This window comes from Thamnophis elegans, chromosome 2 (assembly GCF_009769535.1).
Source record: "Thamnophis elegans isolate rThaEle1 chromosome 2, rThaEle1.pri, whole genome shotgun sequence".
Classification (NCBI taxonomy): domain Eukaryota; kingdom Metazoa; phylum Chordata; class Lepidosauria; order Squamata; family Colubridae; genus Thamnophis; species Thamnophis elegans.
In genome coordinates, this window is record NC_045542.1 from 100,676,401 (window position 1) to 100,704,280 (window position 27,880).

At 37.4% G+C, this 27,880-nt stretch overlaps 1 protein-coding gene across 4 annotated transcripts in view; it reads left to right on the forward strand.

Moving 5' to 3' along the window:
- The window catches only part of RBM6 (RNA binding motif protein 6), a 79,634-nt gene that overhangs the window by 22,542 nt on the left and 29,212 nt on the right, over nucleotides 1-27,880 (forward strand). For all 4 annotated transcript variants that reach the window (XM_032208558.1, XM_032208557.1, XM_032208560.1 and 1 more), the window contains one exon: nucleotides 7,183-7,256. In XM_032208558.1, coding sequence (XP_032064449.1) covers nucleotides 7,183-7,256 — 74 coding nt within the window. The remainder of the gene's footprint in view (nucleotides 1-7,182; nucleotides 7,257-27,880) is intronic.

Below are 27,880 nucleotides of genomic sequence, written 5' to 3' on the forward strand. Positions count from 1 at the left end.
CTATGGACAGCCAGTTTGACATCCCTGGCGTACATCATAATCACAGCTAAATTTTAATTTTAATTTTTTTACAAAAATGTTACAGTTATTTTCTAGTTTTGTTTTGAATGTGATCATTGCTTTGCCTGGAATTTAACAAATTTAACAAATTGGAGCATACCAATATTATTAGCAGAACTACAGTCTATGGATGCTATTAAAATGAAACTACTATGATGCATCCTATTTCTTGTAAATATGAAACAATATTTACATTTGTCAGACTTATGGTTGCACTTTCGGCGCCTTGGGAAGCCTGATCCACGAACTCCGTGGTCAGCTCCGATCTCTCCTTATCGGAGGGTCCAAATTCGGACCATAGCCACTCTGAAGAAGTGGTGAAACAAAGAGACACTAGCAGGAAGAAGGGAGCCGCATCTCCCCCCCTGACTTGGAAAGTCCCCTCAGACAAAAGGGAGCAGCAGCAGCAGCAGCATACATGGCTGCCATGAAGCCGAAGACAGCCTGAAAACCTAAGACTATGCAGGAATAGAGAAAGTGAGTGGCTTGTGAACTGAGTAAGAGACTATTTTTTTATTGAAAAGTGACCCCAAGAAATTCAAGGGAGAAGCATATTGTAACTATTGGCTAGCAGCAGTAGAAGCACATTTAAAAATTCAGAATATTTAAGAAGTTTTTTGAAAGAAAATAAAAGAAAATTGAGCTCTCAAAGTAAAGACATGGTATTGAAAAGATATTTAAAAAAATACTGGAATTTGATCGGGAGCTTGTTTTTTTATTATGAATGTTGCCCTCCTGGATTTACAAATTTAAAATAATTAAAATCAGCACTACGGTTAGAGGCAGTACCAAGCTGAAGTTTGAGCGCCATCTGCTGCTGAAAGGAGAACTGTGCAACTTTGGGACCTTTTACATTTTTGGGTTATAAGTATTTATCTAAAAATTACTGGACATTTATATAACAAACAAGAGCTTTAGTCAAGTGACCCTGAATATTGTTGAGCAAATCAAAGTGATTGCAAGAGGCATGGACAATTCCTGGCTTCTTTTCTTAAATTGGATTGATTGTAAAATGGAACCAAGTGGAGACAATGAAATAGAGCTGATGTACCAAGACATTAAGGGTTTTATAAAAGAACAACACAAGGAGATAAAAGAAATATTTGGTTGTATGGAATGTATAGATCAAAAACTAGAAAATATAATACAAGGAACAACAAGTAAAGAACAGGATAATGAGGAAAAAATGGAATCATCAGAAAGGGCGGAGGAGACAGCAGAATTGGGAAATTAACAACAAGAAGGCAGCAAGAAGAAGATATTAGTACAATTGATGGTGAATAAGAGATTAGAACAGAAGTGGAATATTCTAAAAGATGTGAAAAGGAAACAGGAGAAACAGGAAGACAGCTGGATGGAAGAAAAAGGGGTTACAACAGGTAGCCATAGAACTAGACAGTGGAGAAAAGGGCAAAGAGAGAAAACTAGAGGGCATAGTTATAATACAGACTCAAAAGTAGGTGAAATAAAAGAATTAAAAGAAGTGTATGGGAGACAACAAAAAAAAAGATTAAAAATTTGGATGAGGGTGAAAGATGTGGGATAAAGGGAAAAGAAAGGAATGTAAAGCAACATTTTATGAAAATGCCTTATAATGTGCACGAATATTAGAACTATATAAGTTGGATAACTGCTCTGTAGTGTGAGACAAAAATCATTTTTGAATATATATTAGTAAGGTAGTAATGTATAGTATTATTAGAATTATACAGGCTGAAAAATAGCTTGTAAATTAGAAAAATAGAATTTGTATAAGAGTATTATTGAATACGTATAAAAATGTTATTAGCAGTGAAAAGCTAGGATTAAGTAATTTGATAAATGCTTGAAAGATCATGATTGATGCTAGAAGTGCATATTAAAATATTGAATAATGAAAAAAGGAAGGATCACATCTGATTATTAGAATGATAGAAGGGTGAAAAGGGGGGCTAAAATAAAGGTAAAAATAAGGGGAAAACAGCAAAAACAGATTTTAAAAAAATAATCTTTATTGGTTATACATTTTTTAATAAGACATACAAATACAAATACAACTTTAAACATACAAACCCTCCCCCCCCCACCCCACCCCCTGGTGACAGTCATTCACAGCCCAACATTTTTTTTCTTCCTCATTGTTTAGTCTCTAACCAGGATCTTCTCCTTACAAAATTCAGGGATCTATTACAACATCCATGTTCACTTTTAGTTCCCATTGTTAACAACTGCTATTTAACTTTCCCCATTTTAAGTCCCTGCTGTTCTCCTTGTCGCCCACATATACCATAGGTTCCAGCTAAGATAATGTTCCGTTTCTCCTTTGTCCCTCAGCCAACCCGTCATTCTGTCCATTTCTGCACATTCATAAATCTTTTTAATTATGGCATCTTCCGATGGTATGGTAGTAGATTTCCAAAACTGCACATAGGTTATTCTTGCGGCCACAATTATATGTAGGCACAAATGCCATATAGATTTACTCATGTTTTCTGGTTTTATGCTTAGTAAAAAAGTCTCGGGTTTCCATTCCATACTTGCCCCGGTAACCTCTTTTAGCCAGTTTTGAATCCTTCTCCAGTATTTCGTGGCCTCAATACAGGACCAACAAATATGGTAGAATGTGCTATCCCTTCTTCCACATTTCCAACACAGTGGAGATAACCCGGGAAACATTTTGGCTAGCCTTGTTGGGGGAAAGTGCCATCTATAAACCATCTTGTATATGTTTTCTTTAGATATTGTAGATGTTGTAAGTTTTGAGTATCTTACTCCATAGATCCCACCATTTGCCCATTTCAATCTCATAGCCAAAATTTCTCTTCCAACAGGGAAGCTTATTATAATGCAGCAATTATGACATGGGTGACGGATTGGGTGACGTTGAGTAGAAGGCACCTATCGGCTATAGAGGGACATGACCTCCCCCAAGGATGGCATGCCTCCCTCTGGCAAGAAAGAGATACCCCCCATAGGTACTTCATGGGACATTCTATTCGGAAGATTTTGATGGGGGTGTGGGAAAAGATGAGGAAAAAGTACTATTTTAGGGTTCCGTGTTGGTTGGCACCGTTGGAGGCCTTAACACATCCCAGTGTATTTAATTGGACAAGAAACATAATATATAAAGACATTATGACAGAAGATGGCAATATGAAAACAAAGATGGAATTAGAGCAGCAGGGCAGGAATCTGGAATGGTGGGAATATTTACAGATTAGAAATAGGTTTAAAAGCGATAACGTACGGTTTGGGATCTACCCAAACCCTCAGGAGTTGGATAAGATTTTGTTTGGTGGAGATAAGAAAGTGTTGTCGAAGATCTATCAATTTTTGACCTGTCAAGATGCTAAAGAAGAGATGGATAAAAGCCTTCTAATAACTGCCAAAAACAGATGTTAAGATGATACAATGTATGGTAGAACTATGAGAAGGTTTAGAATTGAAGGATGATAGTAGAAATTACGCGTTAGAAAACTAAAAATGAAAATGAATTTTAATTACTAGGAATAATACTGTTACGTTTATTGGTATTGAACTGTATGACAACCAGGAATTACACCATTCACGTGATGAGATGTATAAAAATAAAAAAATATTAATTAAAAAAAGCAATATTTACATTTGTTATGTACATTCTCCTCCCAGCAACAAATAACAATGTGGAATAGGGATAAACATGCATATATAATTTGGTAACCTTATAGGTTTAAATGTTGTTTTATATATATATATGTTTAAATATTGTTTTATATATATGTTTAAATGTTTTATATATATGGTAATTTAGGGCACCATTTAAGTTCTATTGTCATCAGCACTTCTATATAACTTTTAATAGGAAACTTTACCCCAAGTGTTGGGGAAATTTTGGCACTGCATATAAATCAACATAGTCCCTAATTATTTAACATCTGGAAGCTATATGTCAGCCTGTAGTAAAGCTGTATATCTATCTGAGATTCAACAATAAGTGCAGTCAAATCCCTGTCCTGATACCTGTACACTGTTAAGAGTCTATGTAGGGAGAAAAAGCTTGAGGCTTAACCTCCACAAGGTGGAGTGGCTACTTATTCAGAAGCTTTTGTCCATCTTGGACTCTCTAGAAGGGATTATGCCTCTATGTAGAAAGCAGGTTCATAATCTAGAAATTAATGGCTCTTGGTAGAAGTACAGGTGAAACCTATGATTTGGAAAGTTTGTGTAGTTTTGGCATGGGTATTAGTTGTGACATTTTCTGGAATGGGAGCTTTATTAACAGTTACTGATATTTTTTACCGGTCTATACCAGGTATATTCAACCTGTAGTCCATGGGCCACATGCGGCCCTGAACAACTAGTAATACATCCTCAGAAGATTGTAAACTTTTAACATTATGTAATTTATATATGTTTACTATATTATATTTTGCATGCGACCCAAAACAATTCCTATTCAGTCAGTGCCGCCCAGGCAAGCCAAAAGATTAGACACTCATGATCTAGACTATTAGAATTTGAGGATCATTTATAAGCTACAGCTGGTTCAAAATGCAGTTGCTTATATGATAATAGGTTATTTCCCAATTTACCCAAATAAGGTAGATATTGTGGGAAGTACCGCATTTTTCGGAGTATAATTCGCACCTTTCCCCCCACCCCAAAGGATGAAAATTTGGGTCCGTCTTATACACTAAATGTAGCCCCACCAACCCACCCATCGGCCCCAACCCTTGGCCTCTGCCACCCAGCAATTTACCTCTTTGCAGCAAACGGGGGCTTGCGAGGCTTCAATAGGTATAGCAATCCCTGCAGCCTGAAACAGCTGATCATCGGGAGAAATTGAAAGTGAAACTTGTTTGATCCATGAAGCAAATTGCTGGGAGGCAGAGGCAGATATTTTTTTCTTGTGCTAATCAGGCTGTTTGCTGCAAGGAGATAAGTCAACGACTATAAATGCCTATAGAATGTTCAAATTATTAGACTTATTTTTTAAAGACTGCTTTATTATTATTCTAGACAACTTAATAAAATGAAGCCTTTTAAAATAAATGCTTGATCTGAAGAGGCCCAGTGCTATTGTTTTAAAAAGTGCTATTCTTTTAAATAGCAGGGAATAACTATACTTCCAGAAAGCACATAAATTTTAACAGCATCTGTACAATTATAGTCTGAAATATAACACGACAAACAATGTATATTGTCTGTACTGTTTGCTGTTTGTTGCAAGGAGGCAAATTGCTGGGAGACAGAGGGAAATATTTTTCCCTTGTTTTTCTCCCCAAAAGCTAGGTGTGTCTTAGACTTCAGAACGTCTTATACTCCGAAAAATACAATACATTGATAAGCTTCTGGTTGCAATTCAGGATGTTCATTTCGATCTTTAAACCTTATTATAGCTTATACGTATAGAACTGTGGAAGGTGTGTTTATGGGGAATGCTTCTAAGAGGAACTTTCTCTGTCATGGACTTCTTCTCTGGGAATAAGTATGGCCTATCTATATTTATATTTCAGAAGGCAGTCAAGACCTGGCTGTTTTGTTGACTGTTGGGGATGTAATGGAACAGAGGTGGGTTGCTGCGGGTACGACCCGGTACGGCTGTACTGGTAGTTGCCCGGAGCAGCTGAGAGCATACCGATACAGTGGCTTTTTTGGCACACCCGCCCACCTGCACTCTGTACCTGTTTTTATGGCAAATGGCAAAGTGTGCACGCGCGCACAGCATGTGGTGCCTGCATGAGCCCCAAAAATCAGCTGGTTGTCGCAGGGATGGTGGATTGCGCACGTGTGCCCAGCGCAAGGCAGGCACAAACATGTGATCAGCGTACTGGTAGAGACAATAAGAGCAACCCACCACTGGAACGGGATAAAGCTCTGCATGTTCCTGAAGTTGGTTAGAAGGTGCAGAGTGGATTAGATTTATTGTGTTTGAAATATGTATTGTAGTTTTAAATGTAATCACTGTAATAGGGAATTGTTAGTCCCTTAGATTTTTTTAGGTTAAACAGACATATAAATTTAAGAATAATTAAAAATATAGTGAACGTATGCCACATGGACACATTATTGATAAATATAAATACATGATACATCCATGTCAAATTGAGTGCTAACCATATTTACACTTTAACTGGCTTCAATTAACCTCTTTGTATTACAGAGTTGACTTTAATTCTATTGCATTTGAGTTAGGATAGAACAAATCATATCTACGGTTTGAGTTTTTTGTGAAAAAAGGGTTCTGAATAGTTGAAGCTTCCATCACATAATAGTCTCTGGTTTGTTATAATTGTATTAGTACAAACAAATTCTTGCAGTTTCAGCCGTGAAAACTTTGCATTGTTTCCTTGAGTGACACATCTTCCCTTGAGTAAACCTTGGCTTTAATTTAGATGATTATGAGTCCTTGATAATTTTGAGGTAAGGATGTTTTTATGTACCTGTCTGACTCTTCTTTCAGATAGGTGTATTCCTTTTTACAATAACTTTCATTACCAAAAAAGATACAGAATGGCTAATCATTTCTTTAAGAAAGACATATAAACAAATACAATAGTTGTTTGACTTTGAATGGATTACTTTGTGTAGAATAAGAGTCTTTTAAGATATTAAAAATATCAGGACATTGGATTAAATCAGATTATAATTTAAAGATAGGATAGAAATTTCTGGATTTTATTCTACACTTTAAATGAAAATAGATTTCTGGACTCCTACCTACAAGAAAAGTTAAAATAAGCTAAAAACTACTTTGAGTTTTATTGGTTCACATGGCTAATGTATCGGTTTAGAAGCAGATTCCAATAACCTGAATTTGTGAAATAGATAACTGTTTCTGTAATAAGATTAGTTCTGAAGTGCTAACTTACTTCTGTGAGTATATGTCTCTTTACACTTTTCTTATTAGAAGTCCAAATTGCCTATAGTACTTATATTAAGGAAATTCAGAATAAGTGAAAATGACTGTAGGTTTATGATACTATTGAGACCCAACCTGGGTTGAAGCTTAGCTGCAAAGAACATCAACTGTTGCTTTTATTTTGTGGGAAGTCTAGGGTGGTGATAATTGGGTTGTGCTATGGGAATGGGGGAATTGGATGCTAAAAATATGGCTTTCTGGCACTAACGCAAATCCCGTCTGTATTTAAATGCTGTCCCCAGGTTACAACTATGGCTATATCTGCGTGGAGTTTTCCCTCTTGGAAGAGGCCATCGCCTGCATGGAAGCCAACCAGGTTGCTTTACACTTCGGTTGAAAATGCTGCTAGAAGAACATTTTTGTGGGGTGGACAACACTTAGCTTTTTTTTTTTAAAGCAAAATTCAGATAAAGGCTTTTTATTCCAAAATGTACATTATGGCAGCTAATATCCTCAGATCTCCCAGAAATACAAGCAGGTTTAAACTTTCACTACAAAATCTCATAATTTTCCTGAATTATCTACACTCACATGTTCATGCTTTGCAGGCGTGATAGATTTGAAGTGTGGTACTTAAGGAAAATGCTCCCAGTTCTGATGGTTGTCCTTGTGAGTTTGCGTATCTAGTGGATTTCAAGCATTCAATCTAAGGTGTTTTTACTTTCTTGACTGCGTCACAGCAAACTGACACTCTTGACTATACTGCAAACTCCCTTCTCTGTAAGGAACATTGTTATATGCTTGAATATATACTTGCACCTGTCTTGGTTTTATGCTAGACATTAATACTCAGTTTTGAGTGAAAAATCTTGTTTGTATGCTCACTCCATCTATTTATGTGATTTTATCTGGTGGAACTATATTGTATGCCTGCATTCATATTAATTGTGTGCAAGTTGAAGCTACTCAAAAGAGGTTTAGTATACTGCAAATGTACCTGGTTTATCTGAATATCTTTAATGTTCTTTAAAAAGAAAGAAAGAAAAAGAAATAGGAAACTGCCCATATATACTCAGTGATAGTGTGGGCTAGATTCTTATGTTTGCAATTTTATAAGTAAAAATCATAAATTAAGATATTTGAGATAATTAAGATAAGCCAGTCCTTTGAAAATGAGCCCAGTAGTTTTCACATATAGAAACTCTGTATGAACTTCATCTAATTTTTTATGTTGTTTCAGGTAGGCCCATTTTTGAATTTATAACATATCTAATGAAATTCCTATTAGTCGGAAATGGTGCATTTTTAAACAAATTGAATCCATGTTAATATTAATATAAATTAACATAATATTAATATTATGTCAGATTCATAATTGAGTCAAGTGTGGCTGAGATAAATCAGACCAGCTTTTCATTGTCAAAGTGTCTTTTTGTCAACACATACCTCAATTTTATCATTGTCCACATGGAAACTTCAACTGCAAAAAAATCATAAAATAATTAAGCACTGCGTTGCTAAATATTTTTATCCCATTTTAACATAATTCTTGCCTATATTGCTCAAATTATTAATATTAAAATAGAATTTTAGATTTGGAAGTTTTAAAAAAGGCAGTATTATGAGATTGCTGTCCCTGTAGATTATGAACAGCTAGATTTTCCAGTGGGCATATTATTTTTCTTCTACATTTATTGTAATATATAGTTCATCCCCAGTAGATTTAAAAGCAAAGTTGTATTTAAGATTCATTTCAAATCATTAAACTAAATTAAATTAAAATTATAAGAGAACCATCCTCCTTTTTACATCTTCTCCATATCTAAAAGTTCTGAAGCAGTTTGAACAGAAGCTTAACACTGAAATTCTAAGCTTCCTTTATCTTTGTAAAAGAAGTAGAATATTAATTTCACTGAATTTAAATGTGCTTTTGTTTTTTTTAATGTGCATGTTATAAATCTGGACAATAGCTTGAACTAGTCCCTTAGGTTTCTTGGCAAGATTTTCAAGACTGATTTGTTATTGCCTTCTTCCGACTGCTGAGAGAGAGTGCTTAGCCCTCAGTTACCTCTCTGGCTTCATGCCTAATAACGGACTAGAGCTCACAGTCGTCCCAATTTTTTACCCAGTGCCTTAACCATTACAGCAAATTGGCTGTTTAAATGGTGGGAAATACAAAATAGTTGTATAATGTACTTTCAGTTGATCATCAGGCAATTGCCTATGAATACTTAAAATGTGATGTTGTTGTTGTTGATTGTGAAGTTGTGTCCGATCCATCACAACCCCATGGACAACGTTCTTCCAGGCCTTCCTGTCCTCTACCATCCTCTGGAGTCCATTTAAGCTCCCCGCCAACTGCTTCAGTGACTTCCATCCAGCCACCTCATTCTCTGTCATTCCATTCTTCTTTTGCCGTCAATCTTTCCCAGCATTAGGCCTTTCTCCAGGGAGTCCTTCTGTGATATAAATACCAGCAAGGAAAATACTGCCTTATGTTTAATATGACTAGTGTTTTGTAAACGTTTTACTGATAAAAGCCAACCACAAAAATTTGTGTTCAGTACCCATTTTTATCACCGAACTGTCAAAAAATGGAAGCAACCTCTTCCCTCATTCTCTTTCTAGTTTATGATATATCATACTTCATTTTAGGTAACCTGAAAGTATTTCTACAGTCCACAGCTTATGATTAGGTGGTTTTGGAGCCATAATTAATTCAAACAATAACTTTTGTTGCTCAGTTTATTGATGTTGGACAATTCAGTTTTAGGTGACTTCTAAAAACATTGAACTTAGTGAAGGATATTGTTCAGTTCTGTAAGGAAAATTAAGAAAACTTTAAAAGATAATTGAGTTTTTATTCTATTCAACTGGCCTAAACCAGTTGTTATTAATAATATTTATTGATATGTGAGTTCTTTTCAATCGGCTAGCCTAATAATAGCCTTTTGAGCTTCCTTTTGCGAGTGAAAAAACATACCCATCTGTTTCCAATAACTAACTCAGAGATGGGGTGGAGGGATAAGGGAATGAATATTTCAAGTAAGTGCATTTTTTGGTACTATATTACCATTAAATTTTGTGAAGTTTTGATTATTAACTCAGATTGACCAGGTCCATCTTTATTTTGTTCAGTAACTTTGTAGTGATGACTGATGTGTGTGTGTGTGAGAGAGAGGGGGGGGCGGAGGGCGGGGAGAGATATTTTGTGCCATCAAATCGTTTTTAACTCTTACTGACCACATAGATTTTCTCCATGAATATATGAATGTTTTAGATTCCTGGCGATTTCATTCTGTATATAAATCTTCTATGCCCAATTTTTACTATAAACTTTTATAATATAAAATTTTCTGGCAGTTTGGTCTGTTTTAGGTGATTGGAATAAAACTGAACGTTGAAATTTCCCCTTGGCATTTTAGAAACATTGTTTGGCTACATTAACAAAGGCAACAATGAAGGAAAGGCAAAACCTAAATTTATGCTCAATTACTGTTACACTGAATAGAGGGAATTATTTGAAATTTAGGCTTTGGTATTTGCGATAGTATAATCATTTGTTGCAGAGTGATGAAGCAAACAATGCAAGTAGTATTTCTGCCTTTATTGTTATACATACATTATGTTCAACCAAACTTCCTGAGTATCCTGTGTTCCTTTTAAGGATTTGCACAAAGTTGTCATTGGATAGCTTGGTTTTAAGTTGTCTGTTGTTTGGTTTGTGTGTGTGTGTGTGTGTGTGTGTGTGTGTTTTCATATTAGTATGTTTGCAAGATACCAGTTTTTAAAATTCATTACTGAGACAAAGTACAAAAATCTTGTATGAATCAATATGTATTAAGTGAAATTTATGTTGCATTATCACCTTTAGGATCTAACTCTTTCATTTTTCTGCTAAATAACAGCCCTATAAATGAAATCCTTGGTATTATTGAATGCTCATTTTTTTTCTGAAGGCATTCAGTTCTTTCATGTGATTTTTTTTAATCTTTAAGAAAAAAAATCTGAATTTTAAAAATATGATCTAGGCAAGTCATTGATATATTTTTGTTAAGACAGTGGATGGAAACATAAGACTTAAAAAGCTAACTAGTTGTTTATTCCTTTTGTGTACATGTCCTCTACTAAAAGATCCTGCCTATTATGATCTTGAGCCATGATGATTGTAAAGCATGTCATCAGGTGATCAACCTGATATTAAAACCTCTTTTTGTGGCAGTTGTTAAGCGAATCACCATGGTCATTAAGGGAATCTAAAGTCAGCAATTTTTTTAAAATTTTATTAGTTTTATTACATGCAAACACACACACACACACACACACACACACACAAAACATCATCTGTCATTACGTCTTGCAGGGAGCGTATCCGTTGGTCACAAGTACATTTCGTGCGTTCTGTGCATAATCACATATATTCCATTCAGTCTCAATTGTACATGTTAAAAATTTATATATGTTACTATCACCATATCACAGTTTTCATTTAGTTAAGATTTCAAAAACACAGCCACCTGTTGGCATTTTTTCCCTTCTCCCAGATCCAGTCAATATGCCATATCTCTCTATCCTAATAACATGTTCTAAAAATAAAAACATAAAAAAGAAATAAAGAAGAAATCAAGTCAATTAGTAGGACATCTTATATTTCCTCTCTCTAACATATCTTTGTTACTATTATAGTTAACTAAGGGATTATTTACATTTTTCTCTCCTCTTCTCTCCACAAACGCAAAAGGCAACAATCTCTAAACAACAATCTATTAGTATGTGTTAACAAAATGACCATTTAAAATCTAAGACAATATAAAGAGAAAAGAAAAAAATATTGACATTTCTAATTAATAATCACCAAAGTATATGTTAACCTTCCCTTTTGTTTTTATAGTTGAAAGATAGGGAGAAAAAAGAACAGTTGTTTACCATTTCTACTCCAAATTAAAATTTCTAATTTTAAACATTACTAAACATTCAATAATAATCTATAAGAGTCTACAAAATACTAACATCCCTACTTATTAACCATCAAAAATTAACTAATTTTTATCATCAATTTGGCATTATCAACCAGTGTCCTTCCAGTAGCAAAATAAATCTTTCTCTCTCGCCAGCAGCTGTGTGATCTCTCTTATTAAAATCTTTTCAGAATTTATCATTTCTCGCCGCACTCTGTAGCTTGAAGGATCTCTCATAATTTTGTTGCTCTTTAATTGTTATTAACGTAGGCTTAACTTTGGTTATCAAACTTGTTTCTGGATATATTTGTCTTCTTAGTTCCATTTTTTCCACTCTTTTTTTCCCTCCTGCATCTTGAGCTTGAAAGAAAGGCTCCAAGTTGTCAAAAACACTTTTCCAGCTTCCCTTCTTTTCACTTTCACTCGTATTTAGTCCATCGATAGATTCATCTGATATCTTGTCTTTATTTTCTATATTTCCATTCACTTCTTTAATCTCTGGGGCTCTAACCCCCTCCTCTTTAACTGTAGCACCCCATAGACAGTCCCATTTCTTGTCAAATCTCTTAAGTCCTTCTGCAATATTTTGAAGTCCAGCCAAGATGTTTTGGATTATTAAATTTTCTGCTTCTGAATATTGATCCATTTTTCAAAATGCAAAGAAATATAAAGGAAAAAAAATAGGGAGAGGAATCTGCCACTCTAGCCTGTCAAAATTTTAGGAAATGTGTCTGTATTTATTTTGAATCTTGAACACAAGTTCTTTCAGAGTTTTTTTTAAATAGGAGGGTTTTTATTCTTGCTTATCTTTTCCCTTCTCTTGCCAAAATATTTACCAGAAGCACTAACAAAAACAGGTTTCGTGCTTTCCAAGTTTTTCCAAACCCTTCCATTGCAAGGTCAGTGAAACCAAGTGAAGCAGAACAAAAGATACATTGTAACCAAAACAGAAACAAAGTTCAGACTTTGGCTTCCAGGTGGCAGATTCGATAATCAGTGGTTTTAACCAATAGAAGAAGAAAAAATTGTTGAAGTAAGAAAATAAGTTTAATTTAGCCAACAAAAAAAATTAGGGTAGTAAAAAGGAAAAAAGTAGAAAGAAAGAAATCAGTCCATAGACTACAAGCAGGGAAACAGGAAATGTTGCAATTACTTCAACCCACAAAACATCATTACTAACAAGAGCAGGAAATCTAATAACAGTCCAATAAGTGTCAAAATTGCCGCTTTGTTCTTACTTTGGGGACTGGATGTTATTATTATTTTTTTTAAAAAGGTTCTAATTACGGATCTTCTGAAAGTAAAAAAGAAAAAAAAACCTCACTAGATGGAACGCTTTCGCTTCGTCTTTTCCTTTAGGAGCGGTCTCCGACTATGCCAGCCTGGGGGCTGCCTGTTTGTCTTCAGTTGGAAGCGCTACCCTTGGGTCAAACAGGGTCTTTGCGATGTCCCTGTGACCAGCAAGGCTTTGGCTTCCCTGTCGCCGTCTCTTCGGGACGGTTTAGGTCCTACCGGACTGTCCAAAGACAAAAGTTTCATCAACAGACCTGGACTGTCGGGTCTGTGCGATGTGTCATCGCGACGTGGCTCCTCCCTCTCCTGAACGCAGCAATTGTTAAGCAAAGCCATTGTTTGTTGTGGGGCATTTTTGCTGAAATCTAGAAGTAAACATTGATGCAGAAGCATCATAAATTGTGGTCATGTGACCATGGGAATCCTGCAAATATCCGTAAATGGCAGAGAAGGCCCTTTAGTCAGGAAATTCCACAATGAAGTAGATGAAATTGTAGCTCTGTCTGGAATATATTACAGGATTGGCTGATCCATTTCTGATTCATTGCACATTTTTCATTATGTGGCATACATTCAGTTAATAGCATTAGAATATGTGGCTTATAAATAAGGGTTACTTAATGTATTTGAATTATGATTCTTTGAATCATAATTTATAAAGGTGCACTAGAAGACTTAATGAAAACCTGTTGGTAACTATGACAAATGGCTGGTCATTGTTCTGGTTAAGTTTGAAGTGGGCAAGGATAATATTTTCTCAATAAAATAATTTGAGTTTATTGATTATTGATTCAGTAAGAATATGTTTAGCCAATCATGACAAAGGGGGAAAGAGCCCCTGTATGCTTTCTTATATGCACCAAAGATTCAGGCCCAAGAAAATATTTGGGATTCCATGTATGTGGGTATGTAGGAAATTACTTCTGTAATTCACTTAGTTTTCATACATTTCATACATTTTTCCCCTGATATTTACATTCTGGAATAAACATATTTTTGTTGTGGTTATTCAAATAAAAATGATCTAATTATGTATGATTTTTAAAGATATTTATTCGGAGAAAAAAGTACTTTACAGGTAATAAATAACTATGATAGCTAGAAACTTGATATTGAAATTGTTTAGATTCCAGCATAAAAATAGCAAACATTTCTCCAGTCCAAGTTTTGTGTTTATGTATTGACATGGATATTTTGATCATATTGAACTGCAATTGTGAAAATGCATCATAGAGAATGATTTGTTGCTATATATGCAGTACCAGTGAGTAACAAACATGAGTTCTGTAAACTCTCTACATTAAATTGCAAGGAAACTTAATTGACATCCAGATGGGAAAATTGCTATACACCATATCCAGTGGACATACTTCATTTTATACTGAGAAGACCTAATTTTAACTAAATTAATTTGATTTTTGTATTGAACTTATTAAATAGACAGAATGCATCATATCTATATTGCAATGTCTTGAGGAATTTTAAGCATAAATGGTTTTCTGTATTAAAATATTCAATGGAAGAAAAAAATAATAGTATTTTTGAAGAAACACAAATTTGAAGGAACATTAGGAACTTTTTGTTGTTTTTCTAGCCTCTTTAAAGCAAATAATATGTTTAGTTTGAGTAAAAAGATGGAAAATAAAGGGTGGGGTAAAAACGATATAATTATTCTCAGTTTTTATGAAGATGAGAACCCAGTTCTGAAATAAGCTAATTAAATGAATAAGCTGGCTTTTTGGAAAGTAAATGAAAACAAAACAACTTATTTGATTAGAGTTAAAAAAAATTTATGGGTTATACATTTTTCAGTGGGCTTGAATATAGTGTGAGACAGTGGTGAAATCTAATTTTTTTTCATTGATTCTATGGGTAGGACTTGGTGGTAAGGGTCATGTGACTGGGTGGGCGTGCTCAACTTTCCCCCCCAGTTTTTAAAACATTTTTTCCTGCCAGTTCGGGTGAATAGGCAGGAAAAAGGTGCTTTATAAAGTGGTGGGGGGGGGACATCAGACAATCGCGCGACTCACAGCTGAGCTGCGCGATCCTCAGGAGTTGTTTTTTTTTTTTACTACTGGTTCGCAGAACTAACGACAATCGTCTCTACCGGTTCAGCTAAACCTGGCCGAACCAGGAAGATTTCACCCCTGATGTGAAATCAGTGTTTAAAGATATAGGTAGTCCGGACCTATGATCACAATTGAGCCCCAGATCTCTGTTTCTAAGTGAGAAAGTTGTTAATTGAATTTTGCCCCATCTTACGACCTTTGTTGCCACAGTTGTTAAGTGAATTATGGATTTCTCATTGACCTTGCTTATCAGAAGGTAGCAGAAGGTTATCACCTGAGCCCCAAACACTGCTACTGCCATAAATGCGAATCAGTTGCCAAGTATCAGAATTTGATCACATGACTGTGGAGATACTGAAATAATCGTGTGAAGACAGCCATAAGTCACTTTTTTCAGTATCGCTGTAATTTCAAACACTAAATGAACTGTTGTAAGTCGAGGACTACCTGTATTGGTTTCCATTATATTAATTATTTGTGCCTCTTGTTATTAAACCAGCAAGAATCTTCTGTAGCTAGATATTTTGGGCTAATTCAAGTTGATATTTTTGAAACCCATGGACATAACCAGAATACATAAGGGTATGAATATATTTGATGAAGCCTGGGAGGCTGGTCTCTGTATCATACTGTGGTATGGTAGATGGATACTAAAAGATGTGTGTCACCGAAAATAAAACAGGGTTCTTATTTTATTTTGATCCCCAAAATATGGCCTTGGCCTTATTATCGGGGGGGGTTATTGTTCTGGGGGTGCAGGAGGCAGCAAGCATGGTCACCTCATGGCTGCTGTGTTACACTGCTGCGACAGTGCAACACAGCCATTCGTGTTGGAGGGGGAAGGTATCCAAGGGACTAATTTTCAGGGGAGGGCATATATTTTTGCCCACCCCAAAAATGTGGCATGGCCTTATTTTCAAGACATGTCATATTTTCGGGGAAACATGGTAGTATTAGGATTGTATGCTGTCCCAGAAGTAAGTTGCCAAGGTGGGTGGAGGGATCTTTAAGGTCTGTTAAGACCTATCTTTGGAAGGAACTTTATAATCTAGTTACATTGGTGCATTGTTGAATTAATTGTGTCATGCTTTTTCATCGTGCAAAGAAAGATATGTCAATGATTTAACCAAGAGAGAAAAACCATTGTCAGCTAGTCTTTTTGTTCCTTTTATTTTTTCCCATCTGGTCTTATTTTTTCTGCAAAACTCTTAAAGAGTAGTGTGATGAATCTGTGGCCTTCCAGGTATTAGCACTGCTAACTATGGGATATATTGTTGTGGCTGATCATAATTGACATTTCAACTATGTCAACATTTTGAGGATCACAACACTCTTGAAACTGCACTTTGAATGAAGAATGATGGAAAAATCCATCATAATGTTTTATTTGGTTTCTGAAACTTGTTAACATTAAAACATTTAACATAAGGAGTGGTGGGTGAAAATTGCTTCAGGCATGGTTGCTGCTGTTGAACCAGTCAGTGTATACATAGCTTGAAGATTATTTCTTCTCTAGCCGCCTAATTTAATTTTTCTGTACTTTGTTTTTGGGTGCTTTTTTCTTACACTTTTCTGATTGCTGCGAATTTCCATGAAGGTATACATTGATGTGCTATTTCTTCTCTGTACCTTCACACTGTAAAATGTTACTGTGATTTGATATTTTTCTTGAACTAAAAATAATGTTTTAAATCCAAATTGGGCTTATAACATGGACGTACTTAATGAAGTTGAATTGGAAATAATGTTCCCCTACTTTAGAAAATTATTGACACTTCAAAATTTCTAATTGCTTTTCTTTTAATTTGTGCCATCTTGGGGCATGCTTATAAATTTTGTCTTAAGTTCCTCCTACAGCAGGATAGGTTGGTACATTCCTTGACTATAGTGTGCCACATAGGCTGGCCCATATGTCGTATATATATACTTTTTGTTTACTAGACATACAAATGGTGCTAAAACTCCACAGTTCAATTAATCCCCATTTGACTTATGCTTTAGAAAAGGGAATTGCTTTGCTTTGATGAAATTATTGCTGGTGGATAATAATGTAAAGTAATATTAGTACCAAACAGAATATAAAAACTGACTATTTTTATCTAATCAAGAGCAATTACAAGAGACTTTGGTAGAAACGCTTTAACACTTTGATTACAACTTTTTCCTTTTTAAAATGCTTCATCAGCAAGAATATACAAACTAAACAATATGGAAACATATTAAGTTTAGGTATTTGGCTATTTACTACATGGAGCTTTAAAAGAATGTATACATTAAGATACTTATGTAGGATGCAATACAGAATGCTGATTGTAGCACAGCGCTTCATTGAATACAGAAATAAATTATCTGTATTAGAAATGAAAATCATGGTGCTTAGCTATAATTACTGATATAACTTTTTTTCTAGTTTAAAATGTCTGTTAACAGTAAAACAGAAAAATAGTCCCATGCAAAATCCATCATATTCATAAAATACTTTGCTGTAGCTCCTGATAGCTGAAAAAGACAGTGATATCAACGTCTACTGTTTATACAAAGATTTTACTCAACATTTAATTTTTGTATATTGTATATCAAAACTATTTTCTGTCACCTCATATATCAAGTATATTAAAATATATTAAACTGATTGCTTTCATAGTAGTAAATAAAATCTTTTGACAATAATATAATAATAATTTATTAAGTTTATATGTCACCTGACTCCCTTCCTATGTATTGCATGAAAGAAAATTTTAGGAACTGATTAATATTCATTTAGCCCTTTCTTGTTTTGTATTTTCAGTCTGCTAAGAGAAATCAAGTTATTTAGAGCAGCTGAAGCACCCCATATGCAGTATTGATATATTTGGGGTTGGAACACCAAGATGGTATTCATTCTGAAAGCCCAGTAGAATTGGAGCTCTCTGTGTTAAAAGACAGCCTAGTAATGTTTTATGTGATACAAGGAAAAAAATGGTACTGTATATACTCGAGTATAAGCCTAGTTTTTCAGCCCACTTTTTGGGCTGAAAAAAGCCGCCTCGGCTTATACTCGAGTCAGTGAAAAATTTGCCCGAAATGGAGGAGAAAAAGGGGCGGGGCCATGCCGCTGGGTGACACTCGTGAATGGCCCAGTGCCCCTGTGAGTTTCCCCTCCCTCTGTGTCAGTTTGCCGCGCAGCGCGCACCGCACCATCCCCCCTCCTCACGTTCTAATGTAATGCAGGGCTGTCTTACGATTCCCCTTCCTCCCCCTCCTGCCGCTCTGCAACGATGTCCCACCTCCTCCTTGTTATGGCAAGCAGCCACATAGCAATGTCCCACCTCCTCTGGTACAGTGATCCAATGATAGGAATTACTGTGCCGTGTGTCATAGGAGGCGGGACATCGCTCCCGCGGCTGCACGGGACATCATCATCACAGCGGGACATCAGCATCATGAGGTGAGTGAAGTATTTCATTGAATACACCGCTAGTTTACTGTTTTTCTTTGAAATAAATATTCAAAAACATTATTGGTATCTATTTTTATTTTTGAAATTTACCGGTAGCTGCTGCATTTCCCACCCTAGGCTTATACTCGAGTCAATAACTTTTCCAGTTTTTTGTGGTAAAATTAGGTGCCTCGGCTTATATTCGGGTCGGCCTATACTCGAGTATATACGGTACTTTATTCTTACATCCCATTAATATGCACTGTCTATGTTCGAGTGGTTGTTTGGTTTGTGGCTAGTCTAATAAATGGCTTCTTTGTTTTCTTTCATCATTAAGTTTAATATTGTACTGCTTATAGTAATAATCTCTATATAGTGCTCAATCATAGAGGCGAAAGAAAAAGTACATAGATGCCATAATAATTCTGATTCTGAATTCTGAAAACTGTTTCTGAAGGTTCCAGCAATGTCTAGTGCTCTTTCAAGACATTAGAGCAGGGGTGTCAAACTCGCGCCATCATGTGACTTATCATGACTTTCCCCTTTGTGAAACGGTGTGGGCATGGCCAGCATTTGATGCATCCAGGCTGTGGTCCATGAGTTTGACAGTCCTGTATTAGAGAAATAAGCAGTTATATTTTCCTTTTGATTCCAGATATTTTAAATGGTGCATGCTTGAAAATTAAATGTAATATTAACATTATATCATGCTGTTTAAGAGGAGAGAAGACATGATAAAATGAGATATGACTTTTTAAACAGTAAATCACATTTATAACCAAAAGATCATATGTAATCTATATTTAGATTTTCCAGTTTCTGTCTTACTTCAGCATGTCTTGCTGAAAAACTGCTGTAAAAATACTATCAGCAATCGGTTATGTCAGAAATAGAGTCCACTTAAGTGTAACAGTTTAGTGTTATGATTAGGTGCCATCAAGCTGTTGTTTTTTTTACTTCTAGCAACCACAAAGATAGATTTTCTCCATGATGATCTTTCTCTGTTTGGTCTCACCCATCATCACTGTAACGGAGTCCATCCATCTTGCTGCTATTATCTTCTCTTTCCTTCCATCTTTTCTAGTATTTCAATCTTCTCTAGAGAACTTGGTCTTCATGTAATGTATCGAAAGTAGGATAATTTGAGCCTGGTTATTTGTACTTCAAGTGAGAACCCTTGATTTGATTTGTTCAAATGAGACATTGATTCATTTTCTTGGTTGTCCATGGTATTCTCAAAAATTTCTTCCAACACTCAGGAATTTTTTCCAACACTAAAATTCAGAACTGACAATACAGGTAGTCCTCGACTTACAGTTCATTTAGTATCCATTCAAAGTGACAGCATCACTGAATAAAGTGACTTATGACAGTTTTTCACATTACAACTGTTGTAGCATGTGATTTACATTCAGATGCTTGACAACTGACCCACATTTATGACAATTGCAGTGTTCTGGAATAATGTGATCCCCTTTTGCAACCTCCCGACAAGCAAAATCAATGGGGAAACCGGATTCACTTAACAACCATGTGATCATGTAATTTAATAACTGCAGTGATTCACTTAATTGTGGCAAGAAAAGACGTAAAATGAGGCAAAACTCACTTAACAAATGTCTCACTTAATAACATAAATTTTGTTGGGCTCAATTGTGGTCGTAAGTTGATGATTACCTTTACTCTTCCTACCTGTTCCTTCAGAGTTCAACTTTATAGAGATAGTATCTGGGCTTCCACAGTTTTGATTTGCAGGTATAGATACATCAGGATGTTTGAATATGTTTTCTAAGATCTTAACGGTTGGTCTACTACATGCTATTCTACAGTATATTTTTTGACTGCTTGTTCCTTTACTATTGATGGTTGATCCCCAAAGCCAGAAACTATCTACCACATCAATAACTTCATTGTCAGTTCTGGGTGTTCTGCCTGTTTTCATACATGTTGAAAGAAAATTGGTGGCTCTGACAGCAGCCAGCATGCTCAGATCTGTAAGCTGAAAATACATTTAACAAATAGCCAGTGAATTCTCTTTGCTTACTCTCCAGTGGTGGGTTCTAAAAATTTTTTAAACCAGTTTGGTGGTCATGGCTAGGTGTGTGTGTGGGGGATGTGACTGAGAGTGTGGCCAACTTGATGTCACTTATGCCCACAGCCACTCAGTCACATGCCACCCCACCTAGCCATGCCCACCAAACTGGCTAAAATTTCTGTTTTGCCACCTGGGAGGCTGGCAAAGAAGCCTCGCTTTCCCCGCCACCATGCCTGCTTCTATCTCAGTGCCAAACGGTCTGTGCTCTCCCCCTATGGAGGGCAGGAAAGAAACCGGTATTGGGAGAGAGCTTTCCTTTCCCTCCAGAGAGCCCGTGCGGGGAGAGGCGAGGCAGGCTGGTTTGAATGAGGGTGGGTGGTTTGTGGTTAGTGCCTACTTCACTCGTTGGGGCATGCGCAGCGAGACACATGTTATAGCAGTGCCCGCACTGCCTACCTGGGCTGCTTTATCACACGCCTCCTTCCCTTGCTCGACTGCTACTACCGGGATGCCACCAAGGCAAGCAAGGGAAAGAGAGGGGCCAGAGAAAGAAAGGAGGTGCATGATAAAGCAGCCCCTGCCACCAAGGGCAAAGGGAAGTGCCCCTCCGGGCGTCCTCTTGTCTCTGCTTAAACCCCCCCCCCCCCCCATCATCGTTTCTTCAGACCTTGTGACCAGGCAATGCAGGGGAGGAGTGGGAGGAAAAGCAGCAGGAGGCGGGTGGGTGAAGAGAGAAAGAGAGGAAAGAAAAACTTGCCTGCACGCTGTCTTCACCCAGGCAGGCGATGCAGGCGCTGCTACGACATGTGTCTTGTGAAGGAGGCGTCAGTCACAAACTGCTCAACCGCATTCAAACCAGCCTGCCTCCTCTCTCTCCCCACACAGGCTCTCTCAAGGAAGGGGGAAGGTCTCCCAAGACTGACTTCTTTCCTGCCCTCCTGTGGCATCAGTCCATTGAGTCACAAGGAGCCTGCTGAGTGGGGAGAGAGCTCTCTCTCCCTCTTTCTTGGGGTGGGCACCCCTGCCAGGTCCAACTAGCACCGAAGGTTCCCGGGGGTGAGAAAGTGACGCGGTCGGTTGGTCTGGAGAATCCCGGGCGCTGATCCTTAGCAGTGCCCCCCGCCAGCTGCAGTAGGACCCCTGTTTCTACCTCAGCACTGAATGGTCTGAGCCCTCCTACACACGCACACGCACACACACACACACACACACACACACACACACACCGTGTTTACCCTGGCGACAGAAGGAGAGGGGCTGGAGAACAAAGCAGGTGTGTTGCACTCAGAGCCACCCTTCTTTGCAACAGACGAGGATGGAAGAGGCACCTCTTCCGTCCTCGGCTGTTGCGAAGAAGCAGTGGCTCTGGGTGCACCACACCCGTTTCATTCTCTTTGAGAGCCGCTTTGCACCTTGTTTGCAAACCCGCTGCTTGGAACTCACCACTGCCCCCCTGCCACTTGAAGCTCCAGACGGCTGGTGAAAGATAAGCGAGGGTCCCCCCTCTGCATTTTCCCCCGCCAGTGGAAAAAGTGCTGAGAGCTCCCCCTCGCCGCCCTGCCTGCCACTTGGAGCTTCAAGGGGAGGGAGCAGCTGCAACATCAGTGGTTTTGGGAGTCACTGGCCGGTGGAGGGGGGGAGCTAGGCTAGCGCGAATGCTTACCTGTGTGTAGCCAGGAGGAGGCAGTTCTGTGGATACACGAAGTGAGGGTGAGGCAGGGCGAGCGTTGGAGTGGGCTGATTCAGGGGCGTGGCCAGCAAACCATCAATACTGGTTCAGCGACCCAGGCCCAATTACCACTACCGGTTCACCCAAACCGGTCCGAACCAGGAGCAACCCACCTCTATTACCCTTCAACTCTAACCTATTGTGGGAGAAGGGTGGGGGGCAGATATGCCAGGCACAGGTGCTCACTTGTTTTTTTTTTAAAAATGTATAATTTGAACTAAATATTTATCTGAATAATCTGTTTATTTGTGTTCCTTAAAACACAAAAAAGAAAAAGAAATTTTTAGTATTTACTCCATGAGTAACTTTTATATGATACTAGCTATCTGTATTGATTTCATGTCAAGAAACTGATATCTGTACTATTATATTTGAAAAGGATATCATAGGGCAGCCTAGATATCCTTTTCAAACAAGTACATCTTTGTCTAGGTCAGTGATGGCTAACCTTTTTTGGATCGCTTGCGAAAAGCAGGGGGAGTACAGTGGGGTCATGTATGGGAGTGCCCACACCCAAAATGCTTTGTGTGCGAACCCCCACTTTTGGCACATTTTTTTGCCCTTCCCAGGCTCCAGAGGCTTTCTAGGAGACTAGGGAGGACGAAAACAGCCTCCCCAACTCCCTGGAGGCCCTCCAGAGGCTTCAGGGGGTCTCCCTGAAGGCTCTGGATGGCAAAAAATGGCTCTACAGGCAACCAGGAAGTTTGGGAATGGCGACTTCCCATTTTCCCAAAGGGCCGTTTTTTGCCCTCCAGAGGCCTCCCTGAAGGCTCCGGAAGATGAAAAATGGCCCAATGCACAAACCAGAAGTAACTTCCGATTTGCCTGTAGGGCCATTTTTTGCCCGTCGGAAAAGTGAAAACGGCCCAATGCACAAACCAGAAGCCCGTTCCCATACTTCCGGTTTGTGTGTTGGGTGGTTTTTCACCTTGAAGCCTCCAGAGGGTGAAAAACAGCCGAAAAAGAAGGCTGATGTCCTAGCCACCATGCACATGCACACTGGAGCTGACAGGGCAATGCCTGTTGTGCTCTAACAAATGCTCCGCCTGCCACAGGTTCACCATCACGGATCGAGATTACCATCTATCTGTCATATTCAAGTAGTGAAAAGAATTGCTGGAACTATTCTTAAGGATGATCAGTCTTAAGCTACCTCCTTCTGCAGGAAGATAGGATCTGTTAGATTGGTCTGCTCCTCGCAACTGATGGTGTTCCAAATGGAACTGGTGTATTTATATGACAGTATGTTGCATAGTCTGGCTGAGGCCCCGGCTGCTGCCTGGTACAGGTGAAATTCGTGGATAGGATCATGCCTTTGTGGCCTCTCTTGGCATAGCGCACTCAGCATTCCCCGTGGTTCATGGAAAAGTTAAGGGAGCTGAAAAGACTTAAGAGATGTCTCACGCGGTTGAAAGATGAATCCAACAATTACAAATTAGAATTGCTATTAAGGGCTACCTCATGGCAGTGAGAGTGGCAAAATGTCAGTATTTCTGTGCTCTTATTGCATCTGTAGATGACCATCTGATGACCTTGTTTAGGATTACTCAGACCCTCCTGGGAGTCTTGGAGGTTTACCTACAGGGCTGTGCTGAGGAATTTTCATTGTACCTCATGGATGAAATTGCTGATATCTTTTTCAGTTGGATACAAAGTGTGGATGTGTGGAAATGCCTGGGGAATGGACTTACCCTGTTATTTGGCAATAGTTTCTTTCAACACGAAGAAGTGGGCAGGGTTTTTGAGTCTGTAATCTTACATTCATGCCCTTTCTGGTTAGTCAAGGCTATGAGGTAGAGGGTTGTTTCTGGCACCATTTAAAGAAATGCTGGTGCACCATCTCCTTAATAAGCTGTCGGTGAATTCCAGTGTTCTGGACAATTTTTCACCAAGTCTCGCACTTTCCATTTTTAGGGAAGGTGATTGTGCTGGAGTTCCAGAGGAATCTGTATGAAACAGATTATCTTGATTCCTTCCTGTCAGGTTTCAGGCCTGGATATGGGACAGAAACAGCAATAGTTGTCCTTTTGGATGATGCCTGATGGTCAAAGTCTGATGGAGACGATGGACCATCGTCTGATGGAGATGATGCATCCATCGTGGCTATCCTTTCAATACCATCGAGTGTGGTATCCTTTTGAAACAGCTTCAGGAGTTGTCAGGGAGAATGATTCTGCCCCAGTTCATTTCCTTCTTTCAGGGTCAATTCCAGTTGGTGATAATAGGAAGTGAGATATTCAGCCCATGCCCTCTGTTTTGTGAGGTTTCCACAGGACTTGGTGCCCTCTGCTTTTTAACATCTACATGAACATGCTGGGTGAGAACATCTGTCACCATGGGATGAGATATCATAAGTATGCGAATGATATCCAGTTGTACATCTCCATCACTCGTGATCTAAATTGTGGTTGTCTTTCACTGCGATCCTGGTAAGATGGAGTGGCTGTGGGTGACTTCTTCTGTATCTGATGTTTATAATCATCTTTGGTTCTGGATGGGGGTGCACTGCCCCTGAGAGATCCAGTGCATAATCTGGGGTTCTCCTGGACTCACAAATCTTGCTCGACGAGCATTTGCTTCTGATACAATATTTTGTTTTCCCCCTTCTTTAGTCACATGTTTTCTCTCTGAGAGAACACTCTTAGTTAGCCCTTCTGACTAAAAGTATTATTATCGGAAGATATTTCATTGTGAAAGATTGTGATGGGAATCTGTCTAATGGGTTCTAATGGGTTAATTTTCTGAGAATCTTTATAGTGCCTCTTTAATGAGGATAGCATATGAGCAAACACAAAGAAACAGTATGAAGATTAATTTTTTCCACTTAATGTTTGAATTCTGAAATAGGAGGGAAGGACAAATTTTGTGAAAAGTAAAATGTTCTTAATGTGAGTTAAAAATTATATATTTTCATATTTAGAGTTTAGATCACTATAGAAAAATGATTAGGAAGGGTTTATTCTACATAAAAAAAATGTTGTAGTGAATACAGCAATGGCTACACCCCAAGAATCATATGGTTGCGCTGTGTCAAAGAAGAGGTCCTTTGCAACATGCCAGAATGGGTACAAAGCATCTCTTGTAGAAGCTGTGTCACAGGCTGATTTCCATGCACATCAGTCTTCCCTCGTCCCCCCATTTTGTATGCACGACAGTCATGTGGCATTAGAGGAATTTTAGAAGGAATCAGAAATGCAATAAGGAGAAAGCTACCCTCTTCAGAAATTACAATTAGTTGGTGGAGGGGCTTTAGGGTTCGAAAGATTCTGTAATGACTCTTGGGATCCCAATTGCTAGGTCATTAGTTACATGCCCTTTTATGAATGAGAAAATCAGAAGGCTGGCAGAGTCCAGTTAATCATAAACAGCTGCTATCTTTGCTGAACTATATTTTTATTTTAGTTTCTTAATACTAGCTTGTAAAAAGTCTTACAAGTTGGTATCCTGGATTCTGATAGCACTGTTGATATATCGTATGTAGAGAGAATAGCTAAATGGGAATAAAATGCCAGTAGTAAAAAGCAGATGTAGAACTTCTAAGAAAAACGTATATAATTGCAGTGCTTTGGGAAAGGGACTGGTTGTCCTATATTCCCTTCTGATTCTTTCAATTATTCTAAATATTTTATTTATAATTAAATATATATGCTGCCCATCTTGCTGTTCAGAGTGAGTGAAAGAGGTTCTACACCACAAAAAAGAATTTCCTAATATATAGCATGCCCCTTGACATTAATATATTGCAGTGAATATGAAGACTAATGCTTGGCAAGTTAGAGATTAGCCCAATTTATAGTAATTATTTTTGGCATTTGATGAAACATGTACATGGATGTGATTATTATCAAAATGTTTACTTGAAAATAAAAAAAACAAAGCATAAATTCTAAAATCTGCTTCAAAAATCTCTGGAGACAATTTTGGAAATGAGGAAAGAGAACCAAGAAAAACCAAGAAAAAATCTGTTTGCTTAGGTTACTGGTAGAAGCAGAAAGCTATTATATTAAAATAAAACTTTAAAATGTTAACTTTAACTAGCATGCTCAATTGTTCTTTTCTAAAGCTGCTGTTAAAATGGTAAAATAAGTATTTAAATTGTTTCTGATCTAAAACTAGTAAATGATTTTCAAAATATAAAAGATGCATTTTACTTTGGGACGTCTCACTATGGTGAGAAATTGATGAATGATTAAAGGAATTGATGGCTTAAAATTTGGGATCCACGAGCAATACAGAATTGATTACACAGCTAGTTCTTTTAAACAAAGAAAAACGTGGTGCTGGTGACTCAACTGGTAAGTAGTAACTATGATTGATAATACAAACTAACTTAAAATAAGTTAATTTACAACATGGCTATATTATCCCTAATATTTTTTGTGTTTCAGGTGATCAGCTGTTTCAAGGTTGGAAACCACCTCCCATATAAGAAAATAGCAGGGTCAAGAAGCCAAGAAACTAAATTGCCACATGACAGTTCAAATTTGTATAAAAAGAACATGGAAACAGATTACATGAAGATAATATGATAAATAGCAACATTAAGCTTGGTAGATTAACAATGTATTATATGCCTTGATCTTATTTCAATAAAAATCTATTTACAAAGAAATGCTCCTACTTTTTTATTGAGTTGGAATAGCTGGATAATAAAGTTCGCTTGTAGTGGTTAAAGGGATGTACCATATAAGTGGACAACACAATATATATTTGACTTATTTTTCAAATTTACATTATCTTTTAAAAACAGTGTTCTTGCTCACAGATCATGAAGATAGAATTTACAGCTTTAACTGAGAAATGTTGATCAGAAATAAATTACTTCTGTTAGGCTTCATTATAGCTCTTATTAAGAGCTGTGGTGTTGCCGTGGTTAGAATGCAGAATTGCAGGCTAACTCTGCATTCCACTGCCAGGAGTTCGTTTCTGACCAACTCAAGGTTCACTCATCCTTCCAAGGTCAGTAAAATGAGAACTGTTGGGGGAAATATGCTGGCAAAACCGTAGAGAGGGGTATAAAGCACTATGAAGTGGTATATAAGTACTATTGCTAAGTGCTATTACAGTATATAGCAGAAAGTGTGTAAAGATATCAATTGTGGAAGTTTATTTCTTAAGACTCAATTTTCTCTATTTTAAAAAGTAAAAAAAATCTCTATTGTACATTATTCAGGCTGTATTGGCATATTTGATCTGATTTGTGGTGGCTTATGCTCTGGGTAAGAAATACAGAAATATTTATTTTAAGGCAGTGAGAATTACACTGAGATTGGTGTGCCTAGCTCTACTCATATAAACAATAAAAACATGGAAATTAAAATTAATTATATTTAGGTAATTATGTAACAATTTCTTCTATTGCATTTGAAATTAAAAGTTTAGCAACTTTTGGAGTGATTCGGAGTATGTCACACTTACTACTTTGGAGAGATATATGCTTCCTTGTAGCTTCAATATATGAACTCTTGCTTTGGGAGAGTTTCCTGTTAGTTTCCTTT